This window comes from Phascolarctos cinereus, unplaced genomic scaffold (genome assembly GCF_003287225.1).
Source record: "Phascolarctos cinereus isolate Bilbo 61053 unplaced genomic scaffold, phaCin_HiC Scaffold_4;HRSCAF=312, whole genome shotgun sequence".
Lineage (NCBI taxonomy): Eukaryota > Metazoa > Chordata > Mammalia > Diprotodontia > Phascolarctidae > Phascolarctos > Phascolarctos cinereus.
In genome coordinates, this window is record NW_027555847.1 from 270,617,042 (window position 1) to 270,641,810 (window position 24,769).

The 24,769-nt window shown below is 37.6% G+C and overlaps 1 protein-coding gene across 3 annotated transcripts in view; it reads left to right on the forward strand.

The window, feature by feature from the left end:
• FOCAD (focadhesin) overlaps positions 1–24,769 on the forward strand; it is a 381,816-nt gene that overhangs the window by 189,281 nt on the left and 167,766 nt on the right. For all 3 annotated transcript variants that reach the window (XM_078153058.1, XM_020973967.2, XM_020973969.1), the window contains exon 16: positions 23,897–24,031. In XM_078153058.1, coding sequence (XP_078009184.1) covers positions 23,897–24,031 — 135 coding nt within the window. The remainder of the gene's footprint in view (positions 1–23,896; positions 24,032–24,769) is intronic.

The window sequence follows — 24,769 nt, forward strand, 5'->3', positions numbered from 1 at the left end:
CCGCAAATCATGCTCATCTGAATGAATGGCACTGAGCTGGAAATAATGTAATGACTCAAATGATGATAATTGTGTGCCATTATGCTATTCCAGTGAATTAAGAATATTGATTTAAGCTTATATGTGGGTGTAGGGTTTTCTTCTGGTGAAGGAAGAGGTGGGGGTAGTGGGTAAAGAGAGAGAAGCAGTGAAGGAAGGCGACAAACTTGATTGCATTGATGTTTTGAAATGGTTTGGGAATTTGAACCTTTGATTGAGAGTGTCATTTTGGTACTACTAAGGAAATTAATAGACCTATTTAAAAAAACCCCTACAATATAGTTCCTTTTCATCTTTTAAAAAGACCTAGAACAGAGTAGCATTCTGTGGTCTGGTGACATCGTGTCTGAGGCATTTAAACTTATTTTATCTCTTAGATCCTTGCATTGATTAAAAAAAAATTGGGCCCTCACTTCCCTCCCAACAGTTTATTTACGTATGTATGTTTATATTCATATAGACACACATATGCATACATACATATACACTCACATAGGTGTGTCTATATGTAGTGTGATCTGTGTGGTGATACCATGAAGAAAGCTCAGGTGGAGTTCCAAAAGTAGAAGTTCCCAGGATAGACCTTGCTGTCACTTAATCCTTTAATGCATTCCACATGTTGTAGGCACTGGCAAAGGGAAGAGAATTTGCACCAAGAAGTGTTAGGAATTAGGATATAGCAGAACTTTGACAGGATATGCTAAGGAACATTTGCACAGGTGTGTTAAGGAGCAGTTAGACAGAACTCTTCTCTAGCATAAATGAACCAAGTTGTTGATGCTTTTTTAAATCTGAGACTATTTTTATTTTAAAAGAAGGTTCAAGAAGACTTTTAGAGGATGTCAAGAACACACTTATAGTTGAGGGAATGATTCTCTATTTGGATTTCAGTTTAAAAGCTTTGTGCCTTTCTTGGGTGGACCTAAACTTGTTTCTTGTGGTGAGAGGACTTTCATGTCTTATGTGTTCCTTGAGCCTCCATAAATGTTGGGCTTCTTTCTCCTTGTAACAACAGCAGCTATCCTGGTATTTATTGTACCTGTGGTGTTAAATAAGACGTTCTCTTTCTAAAGAACAGTATAGCTTACTGCTGCTACCTGATGTTAATGGTCATTGGAGCAATTTACTTGCTTAGGATGGTGACAGGATTACATGACTTTCATCTGGAGTAGTCTGGCTTCCTGGAAACAAAAGGAGGTCTTTGAGCATGTTTTATTTATTTCCCATTTAGGGCTTCAGTAGGAGTGTACTTCCTTGTCTTTTACCTGCTTTTTAGGCTACTTTATAGAAACTATAAAAATGTGTGAGAAAATGGAGTGGCCATATCTTATCTATACTGTATCTATCACATCCTCCTGAACTTTACCATTAGGTGAGTCTGTTGGTAGGAGATTTGAAGAATCTAGGAAGTATCGTTCGCCAGAGTGAAGGAATCGGTAGATGGACAGACAATTGGTTTTATCTTCTTGGGCATCTCTTAGACCAGGGCTGTCAAACTCAAATAGAAATGGATCCCCGCTGCTGCATATTGACTTAGAAAACTACAAATTACATTGTCTGTGTTGTATTTTCAATTATTTTGTTAAACATTTCCCTGTCTTATTTTAATCTGGTTATCAGGACTGGTGACCTGGGGTTTGATATCTGTCTTACAATTCTAGGTCTATTTATACTTAGACTTGACCCCTTGGCTTGAAGTGGAGAGATGATATAAGTTCCAGACAAAGTTATAGAATAGAAAGATCACTGGACTGACTCTCAGAAGACCTAGGTTCATGTCTTGTTCTTGATTGACACTTACTAGCCATGTGACTATGACCTTTGCCAAGAGAATACAGTGCCAAAGGGCATACCTTGGAATCACAGGCTTATTAGAGTTGAAAAAAGGATCTTAAGGAGACTGAAGACTCTTAACCTTTTGTGTGTCACAGACCCTTTTGACTTCTTGTGAAGCCTATTCTTTCTCACAGTGATGTTTTTAAATGCATAAAATTCAGAGGAGTATAAAAAGAAACAAATTATATTGAAATACAGTTATCAGAATGTTTAAAAAAAAAAGCCAAGTTCACAGACCCCAGGTTAAGAGCCCCTGGGCTCGATGATCTGTAAGGTCCTTTTCAACTCTAATGGTCCATGAGCCTGTGATTCCAAGGTATACCCTTTTGCATTGTATTCTCTGGGCATAGGTCTTTGGCCTCCCTCTTATTCAGAAAGTGACTTGGGCTCAGCAGCAGTGGATTGTCCAGCTATTATTACCGACTCTCCTCATTCTTGGATCACTAAGCATATTACATTTAAGTGCAATCAGTTAACCTTCACTCATTTTCAGGAAAGGAAATGAGACCTTTCACTATCCTTCCCTTTAGATAGCTGGGAACTATTAGAGTGCAGGATTCCTACCTCTGTAATCTGCCTTTAATCACCAAGCCTCACGTCTTCCTTTTTCATAACTTTTGGGCTGCTTTTCTCTTCCCCCACTTCCAGATGTAATAGGAGTTCCTTAGTAGCCTCAAATTTAGCTTTCAAACAGAGGTTAAAAAGAAGTTGTGGATAAAAGGAGAAAGAAAGAGAGAGAGAGAGAGAGAGAGAGAGAGAGAGAGAGAGAGAGAGAGAGAGAGAGAGAGAGAGAGAGAGAGAATAGATAGGGGAGAACAATAAATATCTCCCACAGAATGCTAATGGCTGCTGTGGCTTTCCTAGGATTGGTTGAGGCATTGGAGACTACTGCATTTATTTGGTGCTGATTTATAATAAATCAAGTCAAATCAACAATTACTAATCACCTTCTGTGTATCAGGCACTGTTGGAGATACATAGCTACCTAAAATAGTCCAAGACTCACAATGGAATTGGGGATAAAACATAAGCCAACTATGTAAAACATGGTTTGTATCAATAACACAGAAATGAAAATTCAGTATTTATGTTCTCTTTTTTCCTTTTTTCCCCCCTTTCCTAACTTCGTACAAAGGGAGAATGTTAAGCTGTGAACAGACAACATTTTTTTAGTTTGAAGTTTAGTCATTTAGAAAACATTGTTAACCTTCAGTCTGAAATGACAGGCATTGATGTATGTGGATGATTTTTCACCTTTGAATTGTGAGACTAGTAATTTTCTCTTCTAAGCCTCCATCTTCTTAATATTTATTTGTATTGCATTCTCTGGGTATTTATTTACTTGTGGTTTCTTGTGCCACGCTTCAGCTAACTTGTCATTTTAATAATCTTTCTTCTTTGCTCTGTTCTGATTTAGGATTTGTTCACAGACATCCTTCTGACTCACCAGTCGGTTTGAGTCCTGTGGGTTACCCTCAGAACACACTTACTATGTGATATGTGTTGGCAGAAAAGTAGCACAATAAACCACAAATAAATAAATACATATCCAGAGTGTGCTGTACACATACTGAGAAGATGAAGGTTTAGAAGAGAGCACTAACACAAGCCCTGTGCTGAGCTTTGGGGATTCTAAGAAAGGCAAAAGACAGTTTCTTGTCTCAAGGAGCTGGAAGTCTAATTGGGACGCTGCCGTTCTGGCAGAATAGTCATTTACTTAAACTTTCCCTAAATACAAACATGAAACACTAAGTAAATTGTGTCATTTATGGAATCTAACCCATAGCATCTCATCAAATTTTTTCCTGAGTGTGGGTTAATGAATTAATTTATTTTTAATGCAAAAATTTCCTCAACTTGTGTTCATAGGCTTTCTTGCCATGCACAAAGACGAGGGATAAAAAAAAATTTTGTTTCAGAGAAAACCACATTTCTTCTACTCTTAAGTGAAACCTCCCCAGAAAATGATTGGTTTTGTATGTGTGCAGAGTTGCAGAAGAGTTCAGGAATTTATCTTTGTAGGTAGGTTATAGAGCCAGTTTTCCGAGATCTACTACACATTTAAGATGATTTTGCTCAGTTTAATATTAATAATAATAACTGATACTTAGCTTTATACTTTATTTATCTTAGCTTTAAGATTTGTAAGGCATTTTATATCTCATCTGATCCTAACAATAATCATGAGAAATAGGTACAACAGTTTGGATTGTACCCATTTTACAGATGATACAACCGAGGCTCAGACAGATGAAATGATTTGCCCATGCCCCTGGAACTAGATAATAAATGCCCAACATGAGATCTGAATATAGGTGTTACCTGACCCCAATTTCATTCCTACAGCTAGAAAGTTTGTGTGATTTAGCCAACCAATTATTCATTCAGCAAGGATTTATTAATCACTCATTGTGTTCTGGGCATTGTTCTAAGCACTGAGGATATGAAGAAAGGCAAAAGAAAAAAAAAGGTGGGGGGGAATCCCTGCTGTTGTCAAGCTCACATCCTGATTAAGTAGACAGAATATGATACCAGAATCAGTCTAGCCACACTGGCCTTCTCTCTGTTCCTCACACTTAACACTTACCCTGACCTATTTCCCATCTTTTTTGATGCATATGGACCCTCTCTTCCTTTAAAATTCAGTTTGGGCACTCTATTCTTTGCTAAGCCATTCCTGAACCACCTAAACACCAGTACCCTCTATACCAAACACCTTGTCTTTAACTACTTTTACATATTTGTATTTATTCACTTTATATTTATGATGTATATATTTTTATAAATGTAATCATTTTCTCCCCTGTTACAACGTAAGCTCCTCCATAGCATAGATGGTTTCATTTTTTTTATGTTGTGTGTGCCTAGCATAATACCTGCCATATATAGATACTTAATAAATGCTTTTTGATTGATTGATGCCATGTGAAAGGTATTTTGCTAGTTTGGGGATCCTCATAAGTCAACAGCGTAATTTCTTTAGTACTGACCAGAGTTTAGGGACCTGAGATTGCTGTGTGGGAGAATGGCAACAGTTCCTTGGTGTAGGAAGAATTTAGACTCTTCCCAAAGGGGACCTTCTTGCCTGAATATGATGGGATTAAGGATATAATTTGGTCCTCTTGGAAATGATAGGTCTGCCACCTCAATGCCCGTCTGTCTTTGTTTAGGTCTGGATGTGCTAACGTGAATATTATATCAATCTGTAGATGCTGCCAGATCTACTACATCTTTAGTAAAAATAATAGGGGGAATGACAACTTGGGCCTTGGTTAATTTTGTCAAAGAGCCCTGTGTAATGGCCATCTATACCACTGTAGAAATCATTAGGCAAGACTCTTTTATGGGATCATACTTTTGTAACTCCATGGGATAGATGCAGAAAACCAAATGACTCTCTCCTTACCCTAACGAGATCCTGTGTGTCATTACTGGCAGGCATTTTTAATCTTCAGAGGGTAAATATGGCATTTAACAAAAAAAACACACCAGTCAAAGAAACCTCTTGGTACAGTGTAACAGATTCCCTTGTTATGGAGAGAGTAAGTATGTCTTTACATCTTTCTGTCTTAGAATCACTCAGATCATTCCTGCAGGGATCAGGTTTGTCTCCATATACAACAGTACACTTCATTTAGCTGTGTCAGAGAGAGAGACAGAGACAGAGAGAAAGAATATCAACCTTGTTTTCTAATGCCTTCATAACTGTCCTGTTTAAATGACTAGACCATCAGGAAAAGGCTGAGGAAATCAAAGATTGATGTAAGCTTAGTCAATCAGTCAGTCAACAAACATTTCCCAAGCTCCATCTCTGTGCCAGACATTTCACTAAGTGCTGTGGATACAAATACAGTAAATGAAGGAATCTTTACCTGCAGAGAGCTTACATTCCAACTGAGGGGGGAAATAAAGTCATACGTAAGTATATCCAGAATAATGTAAAGAGAATAAAGGCAAATAAATACAGAGCAGTAGCTGGGGTTACGAAAGGCTTTCCATAGAAGGCAGTGCTTGAGCTGTGCCTTGAAGGAAGAGAAGGGTTTGTTGAGGCAGAGGTGATAAGGAAGTGTGTTCCAGATATAGGGGACAGCTTGTGTATACAACTTGCAAGATGTGTACAGGAATATAGCAGCATTTATTGTAGAAAAGAATTGGAATCAGAATAAGTGCCCATAATTGTGAAATGTCTGAACCAATTGTATATATGAATAAAAAGGATTTTTTGTACTTTAAGAGATGATGGATATGACAGATTCAGTGAAATATAGAAAGACTTGTATGAACTGATGCAAAGTGAAATGAGTAGAATCAGGAAAACAATTTACATGGTGACCACAATATTTAATGTGAGGGGAATCAATTTTGAAAGACCCCAGAAATCTGAGTGAAGTAGCACCTGGTCATGACTTCAAAAGATGGATAATAAAATAACTTCTTACCTCTTGATAGAGAGGTGTCATGACTTAGAGTTACAGAATAAGACATACATTCTCAAACATGGCCAATGTCTTGTTTTATTTTGCTTGACTATATATGTGTTACAAGGGAGGGCCTCTAATTGGAGTGAGGAGAGAGGAGGGGCTTTAATGAGTAATAGACCATTAATGTCATTTTAAAAATAAAAATAATGACTTGGAAAAAAGCTACTGAAATATTGGAGAGCAGGGAGAGGGAAAGCCTTTTACAAATATTACAAAAAAGTTTCACTCATCATGCGAATGATAACATTACAAGTGGCTATGCTTAAAGAAAACTTTTAACTCAAGTCACAAGCAAAAATAATTATGATAAACAATACTTAATACAAATATTTCTTTTTACTTAGGAAAGGAGACTTCCTAAGTTGTGATTTATACTTCAGTATACAGTAAATAATAAATGTAGAGGTTTGGTCTATTACTTATTCTTTCCTCGGTAGGTAGAAATTTATGTGTACCAGTAGCACCTTGAGCTGTGAGGTGGGTCACAGCTATCAAAATAAGGCACTGGCTAATGAAAGACCACCCAGCATACACACCTAATATGTGCAAAGTTTTGTACTGGTGAGTGGAGCGATGCCAAATGATGAAACTCCCTGTAGCTTGTGTAGAATCCTTTTGGAATATGAACTCTACATTGTGGAGGATGGAGGGGAAAAAAAAAAGGGGTTACTACCAGTGAAGTGAGGCCTCATTGAATTTAACAAGGGAAAAGGCCTATGAGTTAAGTTTTAAGTCAGCTAGTACATGTGAAGTCTTGTAAATTGGTTATTTAATAATGTCAAGTAACAAAGAAAGAGGAAATAGGAAAGGAGGCAAGAAAAATAAGAGTAAATTAATTAGCAAGATTTTATTAAGCACCTATTAGGTACCAAGAACTGTGCTAGGCACTGGGAACACAGATTAAAAAAGGAAACAGTCTCTGCCTTCAGGAAGCTTACATGCTGTTGAGGTGAACAATGTATGTAAATATAAATAAATATTCCCTATTCTTAGCTGAAGTATCCAGGCTATTTGGGTCATCTTTGAACACTGATATTTTCAGAGTAAATACATAGATCAGAAATCTTTTGAAGAATTCTTGTCAAGATATTCATAGAATTTCTTTACTTCATCCTCTACAGTAGATATTAGTAAATAAATCATAATTATAGTCATTTTGCTTATTACCACTATGAATAATACAAGGCTAGGTGACCAGATATCCTTGAAAGGATGTTTCCTTATAGTCTTTGGATGCATGATGAATCTCATACTTTTATTTATCTTTCCAAAGAAAAAACCCATGAGCCATTCCTCCATCTAGGTTCTTAATGTTTTCCAGTATTCATTATAGTAAGAATGTCATAGGATCCTAAATCTAGACTTAGAAGTTATTTCTGAGGCCATCTAATCCAATCCCCTCATTTTGAAGATGACAACTGAGGTCCTGAGTCCTTGAGTAACTTGTTCAAGGTCATAAAGGTAATAAGGAGCAGAGCCCAGTCAATATTGATATGAGTGAATGCATGAATGGAAAGGGGGGGGGGAGAAGAAAGCCCCTATTATGTAAGGGCAATTGTGTTTTTGTCCTATATTTTGTGGGTTGCCGTGGTCGAAGAATTGATCACTTACTGACCAAACTGGTGACGAGCCACTTTGCTTTTCCTTGAACAGCAGGCCAGTTTGTAATAACTAGGGCTATACTTTCAAGACTTCCCTGCTAACTCACTTAGAACCTTCCAGAGTTTACAGATTCCTCTTCCATAGCCTTTGAAGACCCAGGGTTTTGTCCCACAATGATTAGCTCTCAGAATAGAGTGTTTCTGTGGTCAGTGATTTTTTACACAAAACAATTTGCTTCCTTGTCTCAAGATTTCTAGTATGATACTTCACTTAACCATCCTGGGAAAAAAAGAAGAGAGAATTAATTGTTTTTAAAAGAATGCCGTGGAGGGACAGCTAGGTGGCACAGTAGACACAGCTCCAGCCTTGCAGTCAGGAGGACCAGGGTTCAAATAAGACTTCAGACACTTGAAACTTACTAGCTGTGTGACCCTGGGCAAGTCATTTAATCCCGGTTGCCTCACCAAAATAAAAAAAAAAAACAAAAGCAAAACAAAAAAAACTTTCCTGTGAGAGCAGTTGGGCCACAAGAAAAGCCTGAGGGAATCAAAAGATTGATCAACAAATATTTGTAGGTATGATTTGTGTCCAGCAAACTTTGTTAGATGTATGGATGCAAATGTAGTGAATAAAACCATCCCTCCTCACAAGGCACTTTTTATTCAGATGTCTAGACATCAAGATCATATACAAATTTATACAGAGTAAGAGGTCATTGTGAAGTTCAAATGGGTTAATATATGTAAAGAGCTTTGCAAACCCTAAAGCACTTTATAAATGAGATTATGATGATTACCACTCTTTTATTCATTTATGTATATTCATCTGAGGGCTTGGGTTCTACTTTTGGCTTTCTTCTTATCTCCTGTCTCCTGTGAATTACTAGTCCTCCATATGGGCGCTTTTCTTCTTGTGTCCAGTTCTGGAGTGGAGCTATTCATGGTTTCTCAGATGTTGTTTTTCACAGAGCATAAGCTGAGGCAGGTCCTCCTGACCTGAAATGGTTTTGAATATAGGGACAGTGATGGACCATATGTTTATCATCTGACAGTCACCGTAGCTAAGTTTAGAGAGACTCGTCATTGTATTGGTTGCGAGGTGGTGCGATTTTCAGGAACTTTTGAAGACTTTCTACATCATAGAGGAGTTGTGTTGTGTCTTAGTAGCTTGTACTGATGATGTCACAGGTTGCATGTGCATTGGTGTAGGATGCACCTGCTAATGTCTGTGGTTTCTAGCTTGGCAGGTAGACACCCAGCAGCTGTTTCTTCTTCCTTCTCTTTTTCACTTTAAAGCCCTCTTGATTAGATTCGCAAGAGTCCAGGCAAATATAAATTTACTCATCCTTGTTAGGCATACTCCATAGCTGGCTAAAAGCCCATCATTCCTATATTTTAAGCCCTGGTTCAAAAATTCAAATCCCATTCTCAGGCACCATCTGCTCAACCAGCTGTTCACTTCTGAAATGGTTCTTTCTATTCTGAAGCCCTTAACTTCAGTCAGCAGTCATGATGCAGATACCACCTGCACCCATAAGGTCTTTTGTTTCTTGCCCAGGATTTCATAATCACTAGCAAAGCTTTCTAATATCCTTCCGAAAATATCATTTGTCCCTATGTCTATGCATATAGGGGTTTTCAAGCTTGACCAGTCTTGGGAGGCTTTCTATCATGTTCTGAGTACATTCCTCAGAAAGATAGCCAATCTCTTTATTCATATTTTCCACAAAAATATTGTGGGCCTTTTTATTCATGTTGTGTTGATCAGTATGTAGCTACTTTCTTTTTTTACTCCACTGGTATACCCCATTACTTACTGCCTCCTCTGTGCCATCTCCTCCCAGCAGATAAGGATATATAGGTAAGGAGCAAGGGCTAGCCTCTCTGGGAGGTAGACCACTACCTGGCCAGTTTTGTGTGTCAGTCCAGGACAGACTGTGCTCTGTACTCATCCCCACCAAATCTTGCTCAACTAGATTTATCCAACACCCAAGAATTCCTGATCATAGTTCTGTCTGGAAATACTGATGCAATCCATCAAGGCTCAGATTGGCTTCTAGACCACAGCTGACAGTCAGTAAGCATTTATTAAGCACCTAATATGAGCCAGGCACTATCCCAAGTGCTGAGGATAAAAAGAAAAGTAAAAGATAGTCCCTGCCCTCAAGAAGCAGAGCCATCTATTAACCCTTAATTATATGTTTGTTTCATATCTTACTGATTAAAATCTTATTTTAATCTTATTTTAAAATTTTATTCCAAAGTACTTTGAATGAATGAATAAAAAAACATTTAAGTCCTTATTATGTTCCAAGTACTGTTAAGTGTTGAAGATATGAATAGATAAAGAAGATAGTCCCTGCTCTCCAAGTAGTTACAGTCTTTTTTAAAACACTTGAAATATGTCTCCTACATAACACTGATCTTCTGAGACTAACTGCTCTTTCCCACCCCTACTTTGTTTTGCCTCTATGTTTGTGGAAAAAGTTAGTCTGTTAAGTAGGGTTTTTATACAATAGTCATAGCTGACATCATAAATGATGCTTTTAACTTTGCAAAGTATTTTACACACATTTCATTTGATCCTTACAACTACCAAATGTAGGTGCTATAGGTATTGATATTCTTTATTTTATAGATCATGAGACTTAAGACTCAAAAACATTAAGTGACTTGCCCAGGGCCACACATCAAGTAAGGAACAGAGATGGGATTTGAACACAGGTCTTGTTAACACTTCATTTCACAGTGATATCATTAATATTCTTCTATAACCTATTATAAATAAATCCTATTATTATGCTGGCAAACATCTTATCCTTTATCTCCCCCTTTCTCCTGCACCAACTCCATTGCTATATGTCCAGTTGCTAAAGACACAAATTTAATGGTTAACCCTAGTTTCAGCTGACCTTTCAATTCAGCAAATATTTATTCAGCTTTTACTGTGTACAGGTTTTGTGCTAGATGCTGGAGATACAAAGATGGAATAGTTCTTGCCCTCCAAGGGCTTACATTCTATGTAGGCTTATTAAGTGTATGTAATATACACACACACACATATACACACACACATATACAATATGTACAAAATATATACAAAGTAATTTTGGGGGTGGAGAGTGAAAGGGAATGTTAAAAATTGGATGGAGAGGGGGAAAGGAAAAACCTGGCCCCATAAACTGTATCTTCAGGATCCAAGAGACCAAGTTTAGGAGAGAATGCCTCTTCAACATGGGAGACTACTTATGTAAAAATATGAAAGTGGAGGATTTAATGACATATGTTAGGAATAGCTTGCAGGCCATTTTTGTTATAAAAGACAGGGCATGAAAGGGAGTAATATGAAATTAGACAAAAAAGTTATGTGGGAGCCAGATTGTGGAAAGCCTTAAAATCTAGGCCAGGAATTTTTTATTTTTTGTTAGAGACACTCTGTTTTAGGAATATCAGTTTGGTAGACATGTGGAGAATGGATTGGGGAGGACTAGAAGCAAGAAGGCCTATTAACAGTCCAGGCTAGAGCTGATGAGGTCATAAACTAGTATACAGGCTATGTGAGTGGAGTCAATAGGACAAATGTAAGAGACCTAAAAGTAGAATCAGTGAAGCTTGGCAACTGATTGCATGTGGGGGTCGAGAGAGAAGGAATCTGGTCAAAGATAACTCGTAAGATTGTGAACTTGAGCCATCAGTAGAAATGGAGATCTTTAGAAGATGGGTGGCTTGGGAAGAAATATAATTAGTTTGATTTTGTACATGTTGAGTTTGAGATGCCTATAAGACGTCCGGGAAAAGATGCCTTCCTACCCTTGAACTCCTAGGTAAATTAATTGTTCCTAGTATTCTACTTATTATCATCATGATTCTTGAAATGTGTCTAAAAACACTATTCCCATGGCTCTGACTGAGTCTGATAATGTTTGTATAATGTGGTCTTTTCATGGGACAAATGAATAAAGCTTAGTGGGGTATGCATAGTTATGATGCATGGTCACTCCTAAGGAGGTAATAAGTGGGCTTACATTGTTTCATTTTGCCAGTGATTCACTTTATCAATAGTTTGTGCAACTGCAGAGTGATTCTTTTCTTCTTTTTGGTTTTTAAATGCCTAGGCAAGGATTCTTTTATCTCTGTAATAATAATAATAATAATAATAATAATAATTATAAAAAGCTGTAGTGGATCTTATCTTTTCTGTTCTTTTAACTTTTGAAGTAAAAGTTAATCTAATCCTAGAAAAAGGAATCTAATCCTAATCCTACCATTAACTACCTTTATAGTTTTGGGCTAGTCAGTTTATCTTTGTGCTCCCCAGTTTTCTCGTTTAAATTATAGTAGTTGGGATCTGTGGTCTTTAAATATTGAGATTCTACAGGGAAATTCTTCTCATCATTGAGATTTTTCCAGCTATCAGTCAAGCAGTTACTTCAGTCTCGTTAGTAAGCTGTCATTAATCACTGATCCTTTGGATATTCAATTGAAGATTATTTTAGGATCGGCTACAGTTTGTTAACTTTCTAGGATGGTGGAATGGTTCACCTGAATATTATTTTCTCTTTTACCTATTCAAGTTTTCCTTTGTTTACGTGAGTGGTTTAGGCTTCCCTACTTACTACCCCTGTTACCTTAGGAAGGTCACTTAACCACTCTGGGCTCCAGCTTTCCTCATTTGTAAAATGAAGGGATCGGATTTAGATAATTTCCGGGTTCTTTCCAACTTGAAATCTGATGGTTCTGTGACCCCATGACTCTTTTCAGGAGGATTTCTCTTGTTTCTATGGAATTAGACTTCTTACTATGTTACTGATCTGTCTCTAACTAAATTTATATAACTTATTCCAATCTCAGAAAATGGATTTTGTCTTTGTCCATGAAAGAAAATGGATCAGTTTTACCTCCTAAAAATCTCTTGTGTTGCTGATGGTTGGGCAGGAGATGGGAAGGGTCATTTTCATCAAACATATAATCAGGTTCAGTTTCAGCAGCCGTCAACATTGGTTATACTGAAAGTGTATTCGTGGAGCAGCCTGTTCATAAAATGGACTTAACTCAATAGGTATTCCTAAAAGCTTCATTTTTACAGTTTAAAATTGCTCTCTAAAGTGTTTTCGGGGCCATTGAAGTGACTGCTTAATTCAGCAATTACTTTTGATACACAGCATGCTGATTTTTCAATATAAAATGGCACTAAACTGTATTCCTCAATGGAATGGAATTCATAACAATCCCTTTATAGAATAGGTTCATAACAATCCCTTCAGCCCTTTTTAAAGCTTTGATGGATAGTATTGGATTCTTGTTGCTGGTGGAGATTCCGGTTGCCTTACTTTTAATTTCATGTCAGCTGAAAAAAAAAAACAACGTTATCAGCAGGTTGACTTTGTGGATTTTAAATTGTTTTTTTCGGGTTGTGATTTTGTGGCATTTTTGCTAATTTTAATAGATTTCCAATCTTTGAAGTAGCATTTAAAATTACCTGTCATTTGGGGGTCATTGGAGTCTATGCTATGACTGTAGCCATTTCCACATTGAAGGATATTTTCTACATATTCTTACCATTGTCATTTTGGTGCACATTACAGAGGTATCTGAAAATTGCTAATGAATCCATGCAAAATGCTGCACAATTGAAAAACTCTCCTACATAGAACTCTTTGCTGAAGCACTGTGAGATTATTTAAGTAGATTGATGTAATATGCGTTAGAAGACACTGCTCCCTATACTAAGATGCCTCAGAGAATCTACATCTTTTTGTGGGGGATAGTGCAGGTGAACGGGGGACTGGAGGAGATTTTATATCTCTAACTGCTGGGTGTTTGAGGATGGGTCCTTCTCTTTAATAAATTCCTTCTTGCATTTTTGTCATTCTCCTTATGATAGATCCATGTGCCTTCCATTCACCTCAGGACCAAAGAGCATAGGTTCATAATTTTAGAATTAGAAGGGACCTGGGAGGTCATAGTAGCCCAGCCCCCTCATTAAATAGGTGAGGAAACTGAGGTGTAAAAAATGAATGGTCTTGCTCAAGTCCTATGAGGAGGAAGTAGCAAAACTGAGGTCTACTTTTCTTTGTACCACACTGCTTCCTAACATCTGGCACTACCCCTTGATAAAAATGCAAGGTGAGCCAAAAGTGTTCATGCACCCTTGCTTGTACATCAGTACCAGAAACTGTTCATGTGGCATTGGTTTTCCCATTTTTGTGGGGGAAAGGATTTAGTAGTTAAGAAATTAATACAGACTTGAAAGGGACCTCAGACATCATCAAAACAACCTGTAACAGACATGAACCCCCCATTTTTTTTGTCAATCTTTACCAATTTATTTTTTTAAAAAACAACAGAACAAAACTCCCTAGAGCCAGTTCTACAAACTTGATGTGAAAGACCTTCCCCAATGTCTCATCACTTCTAGAGTGTTCTTCCTTATATTGATTTCCTTATATCATCCTTCCTGTGACTTTCTCCCTTTAGTTCAAGTTCTTTTTTTCTGGGAACAAGTAGGGTAAGTCTAATGCCTTTTCTGCACGACAATCTTTCAAACATTTCCACATTAAAATCATCCCCAAGTATTTATTGTGCTCTTGAACGGAATTAGTGTAGGAGTTCTTAATAATCATTATAACATCACCCCTTTCTGCTTTTCTAGGGCAAATCAACCGGGAAACTTCTCTTATTTTCTAGCTCTAGAATTCTTGAATCTTCTTCACATAATTTTTAATTGTACATTTCAGAACTGAACATAATTCTGTGATACTAGCTTATCATCAGTGCTTGTTGATTGACAGTGTCTTATCAAGTCAAGTCACCAAGCATTTATTAAGCACTTGCTATGTGCCAGGCATCATGTTAAATGCTTGAGATGCAAAGAAAAGTATCCCCCACCCCAATTCCTGCTCTCAAGGGGCTCACATTTTAACAGTAGGAGACAGAATGAAAACAATGACATAGACAGAGATAAAAGACATAGACAGGATAACCTGGAGATGATTTTAGAGAAAAGGCACTAGTTTTAAGGGGGATTAGAAAAGGTGAGAAAGGGGAACATGCATTTATTGTTTCAAATGTGCTGTTTGTCATGGAGCTAGGCATTACAAATATAGAGGACCAGTAATTATTAGCAATGTATTTTGGAGCTATGATTCTGTCTCCTTTCCCTATGCAGATCACAAACCACCTGTAATTTAGTAGGTAAGTTTTCAAGAGTCGCCTCAGTATTAGAGAAGTTAATGAACTTTCTTACATATGGATAGTAAATTTCAGAGGGAATTTAAACCTAGGTCTCTCTGATTCTAAATCTATCACTTACCTAGTACCACATACTTATCAATATTTTGAAAATATGAATAGTTACTGTGTTTGGCAGTAGCATATCCTAGTATTACCTTTAAAATTTAAAAATTACCATACTGCCTTGTTCATTTTTTGCTAATTGTCTCTCCGTCAGGAATCCCTGTTCTTTTTCTTCTGTACTTACATGTGACAATTCCTACTCTTTGTTACATTTGTATAGTTTGCTTCTTCCCTATGTATTCTACCTCATTATTGTTACCTTTCATGAATTTAATTCTGCCTATTTTTGACTACTTTTGCAGTTTGAGTTGAATTCAAATCCTGGCTTTCTGGTTGCTAGTGTACCCATGTATTTAGCTGCAAACTCCATGAATATGCCTTCTCTTCCAAAGGATTAATTAACCTATAAAAACTATTTGAGCACAGCCTTCCAAATACTTCTCGTGTCCTTCTGTCTTCATCATCGTTGTTGAAGTGTGTGGTTGTGTTTCACTCTTGATGACCCCATGGACCATACTGTCCATGGGATTTTCTTGGTCAAGATACTGGAATGGTTTGCCATTTCCTTCTCTAATGCATTATGGCAAACAGAGGTTAAGTGACTTGTGTCACACAGCTCGAAAGTGTCTGAGTCTAGATTTGAACTCAAGGCTTCTTGACTCCAGGCCCAGTGCTCTATCCTTTGAACCATCTGGGTGCCTCCTACATCCTTCCAGGTTGCCATTAATCCAACTTCTTGAGTATTGATCCTTTACTCAGTTTTACAGGCATTTATGACTATGTGGTGTAGAGTTTATTTTCCTTTCTCTTTCAGTGAGCATATGTTATGAGATAGAATAAAAGAGAAACTTTGATAAACCTAAACCAGAAAAGGATTATATTGATTGTTTCCTTCATTTAAATAATCTGTAACTATCATGACAAATCTGAATAAAGCAGAGATAAAAATAAAAACACGATTACAAAAAATCAGATACCCTTTCAAAAAAACCCAACATAGTTAGAGTACCTCTACACTTAATTATAACTTTTATTTTGAAACTTTTAAAAATTATTTCTTTTTTAATTTTTTAAGCCTAAAATTTTTTTTAATTATTTAATTTTTAGTTTTCAACATTCACTTCCACAAGATTTTAAGTTCCAGATTTTCTCCTCGTCTCTTCCCTTCCCTCACCCCAAGACAGTGCATTCTAAATACTCCTTCCCCTAATCTGCCCTCCCTCCAACCTCTCTTTATCCCTTTCCCCTTCTATTTTCCTGTAGGGGAGGATAGAGTTCTGTACCCCATTGCCTGTGTATCTTATTTCTCTGTTGCATGTAAAATCAATTTTTAACATTTGTTTTTTAAAACTTTGGGTTCCACATTCTCCCCCCGCCCCAGGAAGCCAAGCAATTCAATATAGGTTATATACGTGTGATCATGCAAAACACTTTCATAATTGTCATGTTGTAAAAGACTAACTATATTTCTCTCCATCCTGTCCTGCCCCGAATTTATTCTGTTTTCTCCTTTGACCCTGTCCCTCCTCAAAAGTGTATACTCCTGATTTACCCTTCCCCCAATCTGCCCTCCCTTCTATTGCCCCTGCTTTTATTCCTTTCCCCCTGCTTTCCTGTAGGGTAAGCTAGATTTCTATACCCAATTAAGTGTGTATGTTATTCTCTCCTTAAGCCAAATCTAATGAGAGTAAGGTTCACTCATTCCCTCTCACTTCCTCCTTCTTTCCCTCCATTGTAAAAGCGTTTTCTTGCCTCTTTTATATGAGATGATTTACCCTATTCTGCCTTTCCCTTTCTCCTTCTCCCACTACATTCCTCTCTCACCCCTTAATTTTTTTTTTAGCTATCATCCCTTCATATTCAACTCTCTCTATGCCCTCTGTATATTTATCTATCTATCTATACATACATATCTATATCTATATCTATATCTATATCTATATCTATATCTATATCTATATCTATATCTATATCTATATCTATATCTATATCTATATCTATATCTAATATCTGTGTCTATATTTATATTCCCTCCATCTACCCTAATAATGAGAAAGGTCTCATGAGTTACAAATATCATCTTTCCATGTAAGAATGTAGACAGTTCAACTTTAATAAATCCCTTATGATTTCTCTTTTCCTGTTTACCTTTTCCTGTTTCTGTTGAGTCTTGTTTTTGACAGTCAGTTTTTCTGTTTAGCTCTGGCTTCTCAAGAATGCATTAAATTTCCTCTATATCATTGCATGTCAAGTTCTCTCCCCCCCCCCCACCATTGTGATTATATTCAGTTTTGCTGGGTAGGTGATTCTTGGTTTTAATCCTAGCTCCTTTGACATCTGTTATATCATATTCCAAGCCCTCTGATCTCTTACTGTAGAAGCTGCTAAATCTTGTGTTATCTTGAATTTGTTTCCACAGTACTTGAGTTGTTTCTTTCTGACTGCTTATAATATTTTCTCCTTGATCTGGAAACTCAGAAATTTGGCTGTAAGAGTTTTCCTTTCGGGAACTCATTCAGGAAGTGATCGGTGGATTCTTTCCATTTCTATTTTACCCCCTGGTTCTAGAATGTCAGTTTTTTGGGGATAATTTCCTGAAAGATGATGTCTAGACTCTTTTTTTGATCATGGCTTTCAGGTAGTCCAATAATTTTTAAAATTCTCTCTCCTGGTTGTTTTCCAGGTCAGTTGTTTTTCCAATGAAATATTTCACATTGTCTTCTATTTTTTCATTCTTTTGGTTTTGTTTTATAATTTCTTGATTTCTCATAAAGTCATTAGCTTCCGTTTGCTCCATTCTAATTTTTTTTTTGGGGGGGGCTAGGCAATGGGGTTAAGTGACTTGCCCAGGGTCACACAGCTACTAAGTGTTATGTGTCTGAGGCCAGATTTGAACTTAGGTCCTCCTAAATCCAGGCCCAGCTTTTACCTCCGTGGCCCACACTGAACTGTTGCACTCCTCTCCCAGCCTGGCACAACAGACCTTTCCTGTCCACCATCCAGGTTGTCTAGGGCTGGAAATTTGTTTCACTCTGTCTTTTTGTGGGTTCTGCTGCTTTAGAATTTGTTTAGAATCATTTTTTTATAGGCATTTGTTGGAGTTTGGGAGAGAGCTCAAGTAAGTCACCACTTTTACTCTGCCATCTTGGTTCTGCCCCTCCCTGCTTTAAAATTTTGATAAATCAAGTCATACCCCCTCTGTGATGTAGTTTGTAACCAATCCACAGCTTTTTCTTTATTTCCACTGTGCCACCTAGCTGCCCCCATTCTAATTTTTTGGGGGGCCTCGTCTGGGATATGAACCCATAACTCCCACACCCCAATTATTCTCATTTTTAAGGAATTATTTTCTTCAGTGAACTTTTGGACCTCCTTTTCCGTTTGGCCAGTTGTGCTTTTTAAGGCATTCTTCTCCTCAATTGGCTTTTTGGACCTCTTTTTGCCATTTGGGTTAGTCTGTTTTTTAAAGTGTTATTTTCTTCATTATTTTTTTTTTGGGGGGGGGTCTCCTTTAGCAAGCTGTTGACTTGTTTTTTATGATTTTCTTGCATCACTCTCATTTCTCTTCCCAATTTTTCCGCTATTTCTTTTACTTCCTTTTCAAAATCCTTTTCGAGCTCTTCCATGTCCTGAGACCAATTTGTATTTTTCTTGGAGTCTTGGATGTAGGAGCTTTGACCTTATTGTCTTCTTCTGGTTGTGTGTTTTGATCTTCTTTGTTGCCAAAGTAAGATTCTGTAGTCTGAGTTTTTTCTCCCCTGCTTTTTGCTCATGTTCCTAGTCCATTACTTGACTTTTAAATTCTTTGTTAAGGTAGGGGTCTGCTTCCAGTGTGGAGGGTGTACTCTCCCAAGCTTCAGGGGTTTTGTGTAGCTGTTTTCAGAGATACTTCTAGGTACTTGTAAATTTTCAGTTCTTCCAAGGTGGTATGATCAAAGGAGAGGTGTTTACCTCCTTTCCTTGCTTGTGCTCTGGTCTATGAGTGACCACAAGCACTCTTTTCTGCCTTGGAACCACACCACACCACACCACACCACACCACACCACACCATACCACACCACACTACACCACACCATACCACACCACACCACACCACACCATACCACACCACACCAGTACCCCTGTTCATGAGAGGAGCTTAATTTTTTTGTCCCATGCTTCTTCAAACAAAGTAACCACCCAGGACTGTGACCCAGATCCCAGCATGGGCAAAGCAAGAGAATTCTGCTTCAGTTCCAGCAAAGAGATCCCTGCCATCCCCCTCTCATCAGCTACTTGATACCCCAACATTTGTGGGCCGGGAGCTCCAGAAGCAGCTACCCAAGCTACCGCCTTGGAGCTTCATCAGGGCTGGAGCCTGACCATGCTTCTCTCTCATCCAGGTCTAACATGCCTTTCCTACTGACCTTCTAAGTTGTCTTTGGCATTTGTGGATTGAGAAGTCTGGAAACCACCAAAGCTGCTAATGATTCAGTCCCTTGAAGCCTGCTCCAGGGTTGCTGGGGCCCAGCTTTTACCTCCATGGCGCACACTGAACTGCTGTGCTCCTCTCCCAGCCTGGCACAACAGCCCTTTCCCGTCAACCATGCACATTGTCTCAGGCTGGAAATTTGTTTCGCTCTATCTTTTTGTGGGTTCTGCTGCTCTAGAATTTGTTTAGAGTCATTTTTTACAGGCATTTGTTGGAGTTTGGGGGAGAGCTCAAGTAAGTCACCACTTTTACTCTGCCATCTTGGCTCAGCCTCTTTGACTCCACCTTCCCCTCCTTTAAAACTTTGATAGATCAAGTCATACCCCATCTAGGATGTAGTTTGTAACCCATCCATGTCTTTTTCTTTTTTCTTCCTTTCTTTATAAAATCTCCATGATATCTTTTTCTCTCATTTTAATTTCTAAAGACAATTCTTTTCCTTCCTCTACCCAGTGATCCATCCCTTGTAAAATTGTAAGGGAAAGAAGGAAAAAGGCAGTTCAGTAAAGTCAATCAGCACACTGTGTCTGGGAGTATCTTACACTATTCTGCATCCATGGGCCGTCCTCCCCTTCTGGCAAAGAGAGGAGGGAGGTATATTTTCTTAGCTCTTTTCTCCAGGGCCAGCCTTAGTTATTACACTTCAACAGCATTTAGTTTCCTTTCATTGTTCTTCCCATTTGCAGCCATTGTGTGTCTTGTTTTCCTTGTTCTGTTTACTTCACTCTGCATGAGTTCCTGTAAGACTTCCCACATGTCATTTAGTTGTTTCTTATGGTGCAGTAATATTCCATTACATTCATGTACCACAGTTTTAGTCATTCCCCAGTGAATAGAAATTATGCAATATCCAGGGTGCATGTCTGACTAGCAAACTTTCCTCCTACTCTTTAAGAAATGCCAAAGTCAGATGATTGCTTCTCCCCAAAGCCCCCAATGCTTCTAATCCTTGGTCATATTAAAGTCTTGAATTGTCTCCACTTTTTAAAGCAGGGTATCTGTCTTTTAAAGCAGGGTTTCTTAACCTTTTTGTGTTAGACCCCATTGGCAATCTGGTGAAATCTATGGACCCCCTACTCAGAATATTTGTAAATTCATAAAATAAAATGGGATTGCAATGGCAACCATATATATTTGAAGCAAACATGTAGTTTTTCCCATCCACATTCAGAGAATGCCTGAAATCCAAGGGTGCCTGGACCCCAGCATGTAGCTTCTCAGATAGAGAGAGCTGGAAACTGAAGATCTATTATCATGCCTCTACTGTAAGCTTGTGATCTCTTTCTTGAACTCTTTTGTCTGTTTTCTTATTCTATTTAATAGTCTGTGCTATGTTCCCCTTACAATTTTCTTTCAAAATGTTTCTCCCACTCTCTTGTTCTTCAAATCAGTGATCTTTACCATGCTGCTTTTCTTGGGTTCCTGGATTTCCTCACACGACTATTTATCTTCTTAAGCGGAAGAGTAGAAATTCAGCTGCTGAGGAGAAAGGACATATCAGGCATAGGGGAACAGTTTGAACAGAGGCATAGAAACAGGAGAGCTTTTGATGGGGAGAGACTGGCAGTTTGTCCAGAGAAAAGTAGGATGAAGTCAAGCTAGAAAGGTATGGGGGACTTAAGGCTCTTAATTGTGAAAGAAATTTCATTTGATACCAGAAAAAGGGTAAAGAAATTTTCTCCCCATTAAAAGAAACAACTTTCCCTTGTCAAATCTTTTAATAAAGCTTTTACTTTGTTTGAAGAAGCATTGGGACAAAAAAATTAAGCTGTTCTCATGAATTTCTAGAAATAGCTTTAATTATCAATGAGGAAAAAGATAGCTAAAAGATAGCTGTCTGTTCCTCTTCAAAGGAACAAAGCCATACTTGGAGCACAAGAATTACTGGCAAAAACATTGTTTATTTTGGGAATCATATTTTTCCTCCATTGGTTGAGGCAGACAGTCTCTTTAGCAAGCTTGTCACTTTAAACTGCTGTTTCGTTGTATATTTGTAGCAATCTGATTTATTTTAGAGGAGGCTGCTTTTCTTGTAAAACTAATTTGGCATCTGGTGAGAGAAATCACAAGTGGGAAAAAAAAATCGTCCCTCCTATAAAAAACGCTCAGTGTGAGCATTCAGATTAATTGTAAGCTTGTGTCAGTCAAAATAGATACGACCCTGTGTATATTTCAAGGGAATTTTTAACTTCCTTTTGGCTTTACCCAATATGAGAAAACCAGTATTTAACACTACCCAGAATAATCACATTAGCTCCCCTTATATGTACTTACATACTCAGTTCTCTATTTTTAGATGGTAATTGTATTGAAAAAAAAATCCAAATAATTCATAGAAGCATTGGGAGACTTGTATGAACTGATACAGGTCAAAGAAAGCAATACCAGGGGAAAAAACCCTGCACAATTAATGTAAATGAAAGTAATAGTAATGGTCAGTTGAACTCAGATTGAAGGTAGTGACCAGTTTTGTTTCCAAAAGACTGATGATGAAACACACCTCCCTCTTCTTGGTAGAGATGTGGAAAACTATTGGTGTAGACTATTGTACATATTGTTAGTTTGTTCTTTTGATTGGTTTTGCTTAACTATTTCCTTTGGGATGGCAGTAAGATGGGCTATTGAGAAATATCTTGGATGTAAGGGGGGGGAACCCCCAAAACAATAAAGAAACCAATAGGCATCAATAAAACAACAATAGAAAATCTTGCTAGCTAAATAGATTTGTGGATTCATGTATAACCATCATTATGTGTTCTATATGGAAATGTTTGTTTTATTTGGGCCATGTTAAGTTCTGAATTTTAAAAATTAATTAAAAATAAACTAAATAATACCTAAAATAGAGCCCTCAGACAATAAGGATAAATGAGCAACTCTCATTTGTAAATCCCAGTCACTTAACAGTCCTCAAAATACAAATTCTTCTCTTATTGTAATTCCTTGAAGATGTTTTTGGTTGCTTCTTTCAGCTTTTCTTTAATGTTGTCTGAACACTCTCCTGCTGATAGACTAGCTCCAGTGTTATCATTATTTCAGTACCCCAGATGTGAGCATCCCAGTAAAAATTGCATTTTCAGTTCCCTCTTGTGTCTGCATGGGGTCTCCTCTATGACTCAACCTTATGGCTGTCTTTAAGTCAGTGATTGGCAAATCAGCCTCTATTTCCCCGTTAACCCCTCTCCCCCCCATCTCTATTGTTGGTTATCTTCTTTTCTGCTATTAGGGTGTCAGCCACATAGTGATAAATTTGGCCTGTGGTACTCAGGGTAAAACCCTTAACCAGTCAGTCAAGAAGCTGTATTTGAGTCAACAATTTATATTAAAGACTTACTATCTAGGCACTATACTAAGTATTGGTTATTCAAAGAAAAAAAATGAAACTGGCCTTGTCTTCAAAGAATGTGCATTTTGTTGGGCAAAATAACATTTAAACACTTTGATAGGTTGAATACACACACACACACACACATATTCAAAGTAAATACAAGGTAATTTGAGGGGGTAGTGGCACTAGTAGCTGAGGGGATTCACTGTTATGGATACTACAGTGAGGAAGCTGAAACTATGATGTCAAACTTGGAGATCTCCCAGGTTAATGGATTACAGTCTGCTTGTTAGGTTCCTCTGATAAAAGGGCATTCAAAACCAGTTTTGAAATGTCAACATACTTTGAAAGAGAGATCTATTCACAATACAAATGTCAAGTCAAGGAGTGTCACCATAAGTGAACAGAAAAAAAAAAAAGGAAGTAGGAAAAAATGACTTTAGGGACGAGGCAGCATCACTTCCCTCCACCCTTGTCCTAAAGAATAGTTTTGGGTTCATATGGAGATAATGTGCAGTTGATTTGGGAGGGCGGGAGGGGCAGAGACAGACATATACAGGTACATATTCTCTTGGTCCAACAGTGACTAGTATAGTAACAAACCTTCCCCACCCCCACCTTCCAAGTCTGTGTTGAACTGTTCTCAGTTTCTATTGGTTTAATTTATATTTAGGGTTTTGCTAATTTTGAAAAAAAAATGTTTTTAGCTGATGCTAAATTTTGCATCCCCCTTTGGGAGTCTTGACCTTTTCCTTTATGTTTTCAGAAAAGTCTTCAACCACATGGTTTTCTTGTTGAGGTGAGATTATTCTTGTTAATGAGTCTCTTTTCCCCCCTTTCCAGGTTGTTTGCATTCGTTCCACATGGAGTGCCCTCTCTCCAAAGCTGAGTTGTGACACCCGTCCTCTTATATTAAAGACTCTCAGTGAGCTGTTTGCTCTAGTTCCGTCACTGACAGTGAACACAGCTGAATATGAGGTATGTATTGGGGACCCGCAGTGTCCTTCCTTTTTTTGTGGGGATGGTTGTGTATGTAGTCACAACTTTTGATATAATCGCTTTTTTCTCCCTTCTTCAGCAAATAGCGTTTTGAAAACAAAGGTTTGCCCCCCACAGAGTCTGAAATATATGACACTTTTTTATCTGTATTCATCCAGTATCTTGACCACAAGTAAAGGAAAATTGGCATCTTAGTCATCAGTGCAACAAAACCAATCTTTTTATAATTATGTTAGAAAAAAGAAGCCCCAAATAGTTTTTAAAATAATCTGGTGCATAAAATGTTTGCTAATAACTTTAATTCGTCTTGTAAATGTTTCAATTCTAAATAATTCCTAAAGTCCTCATATAAAGCAGGGTTGGTTGGCCTAATAATTCAGGGCCACATGTCTGTTTTTTCTTTATTGCCATACATACTTGGTTGGTAACATTTATTTTACTAGAGAGGGGGAATTTAGGTAATCGCTCTATTCTTTAGATGTAGGAAGCTGAAATATTTGGTAGGAGATAGAAGGTACCTTTCTATACAATTCGTCTACTGTTGACATTTTATTAAAATTATATAGCTAAATGAGGATAAAGTAATAATAATAGAAATAACATTTATGGGATACGTTAAGGCTTATAAAATGTTTTGTGTATATTATCACATTTGAAATTGTTAATAACCCTGTGGGATGGTATCTATTATTATCATCATCCCTGTTTTACAGATGA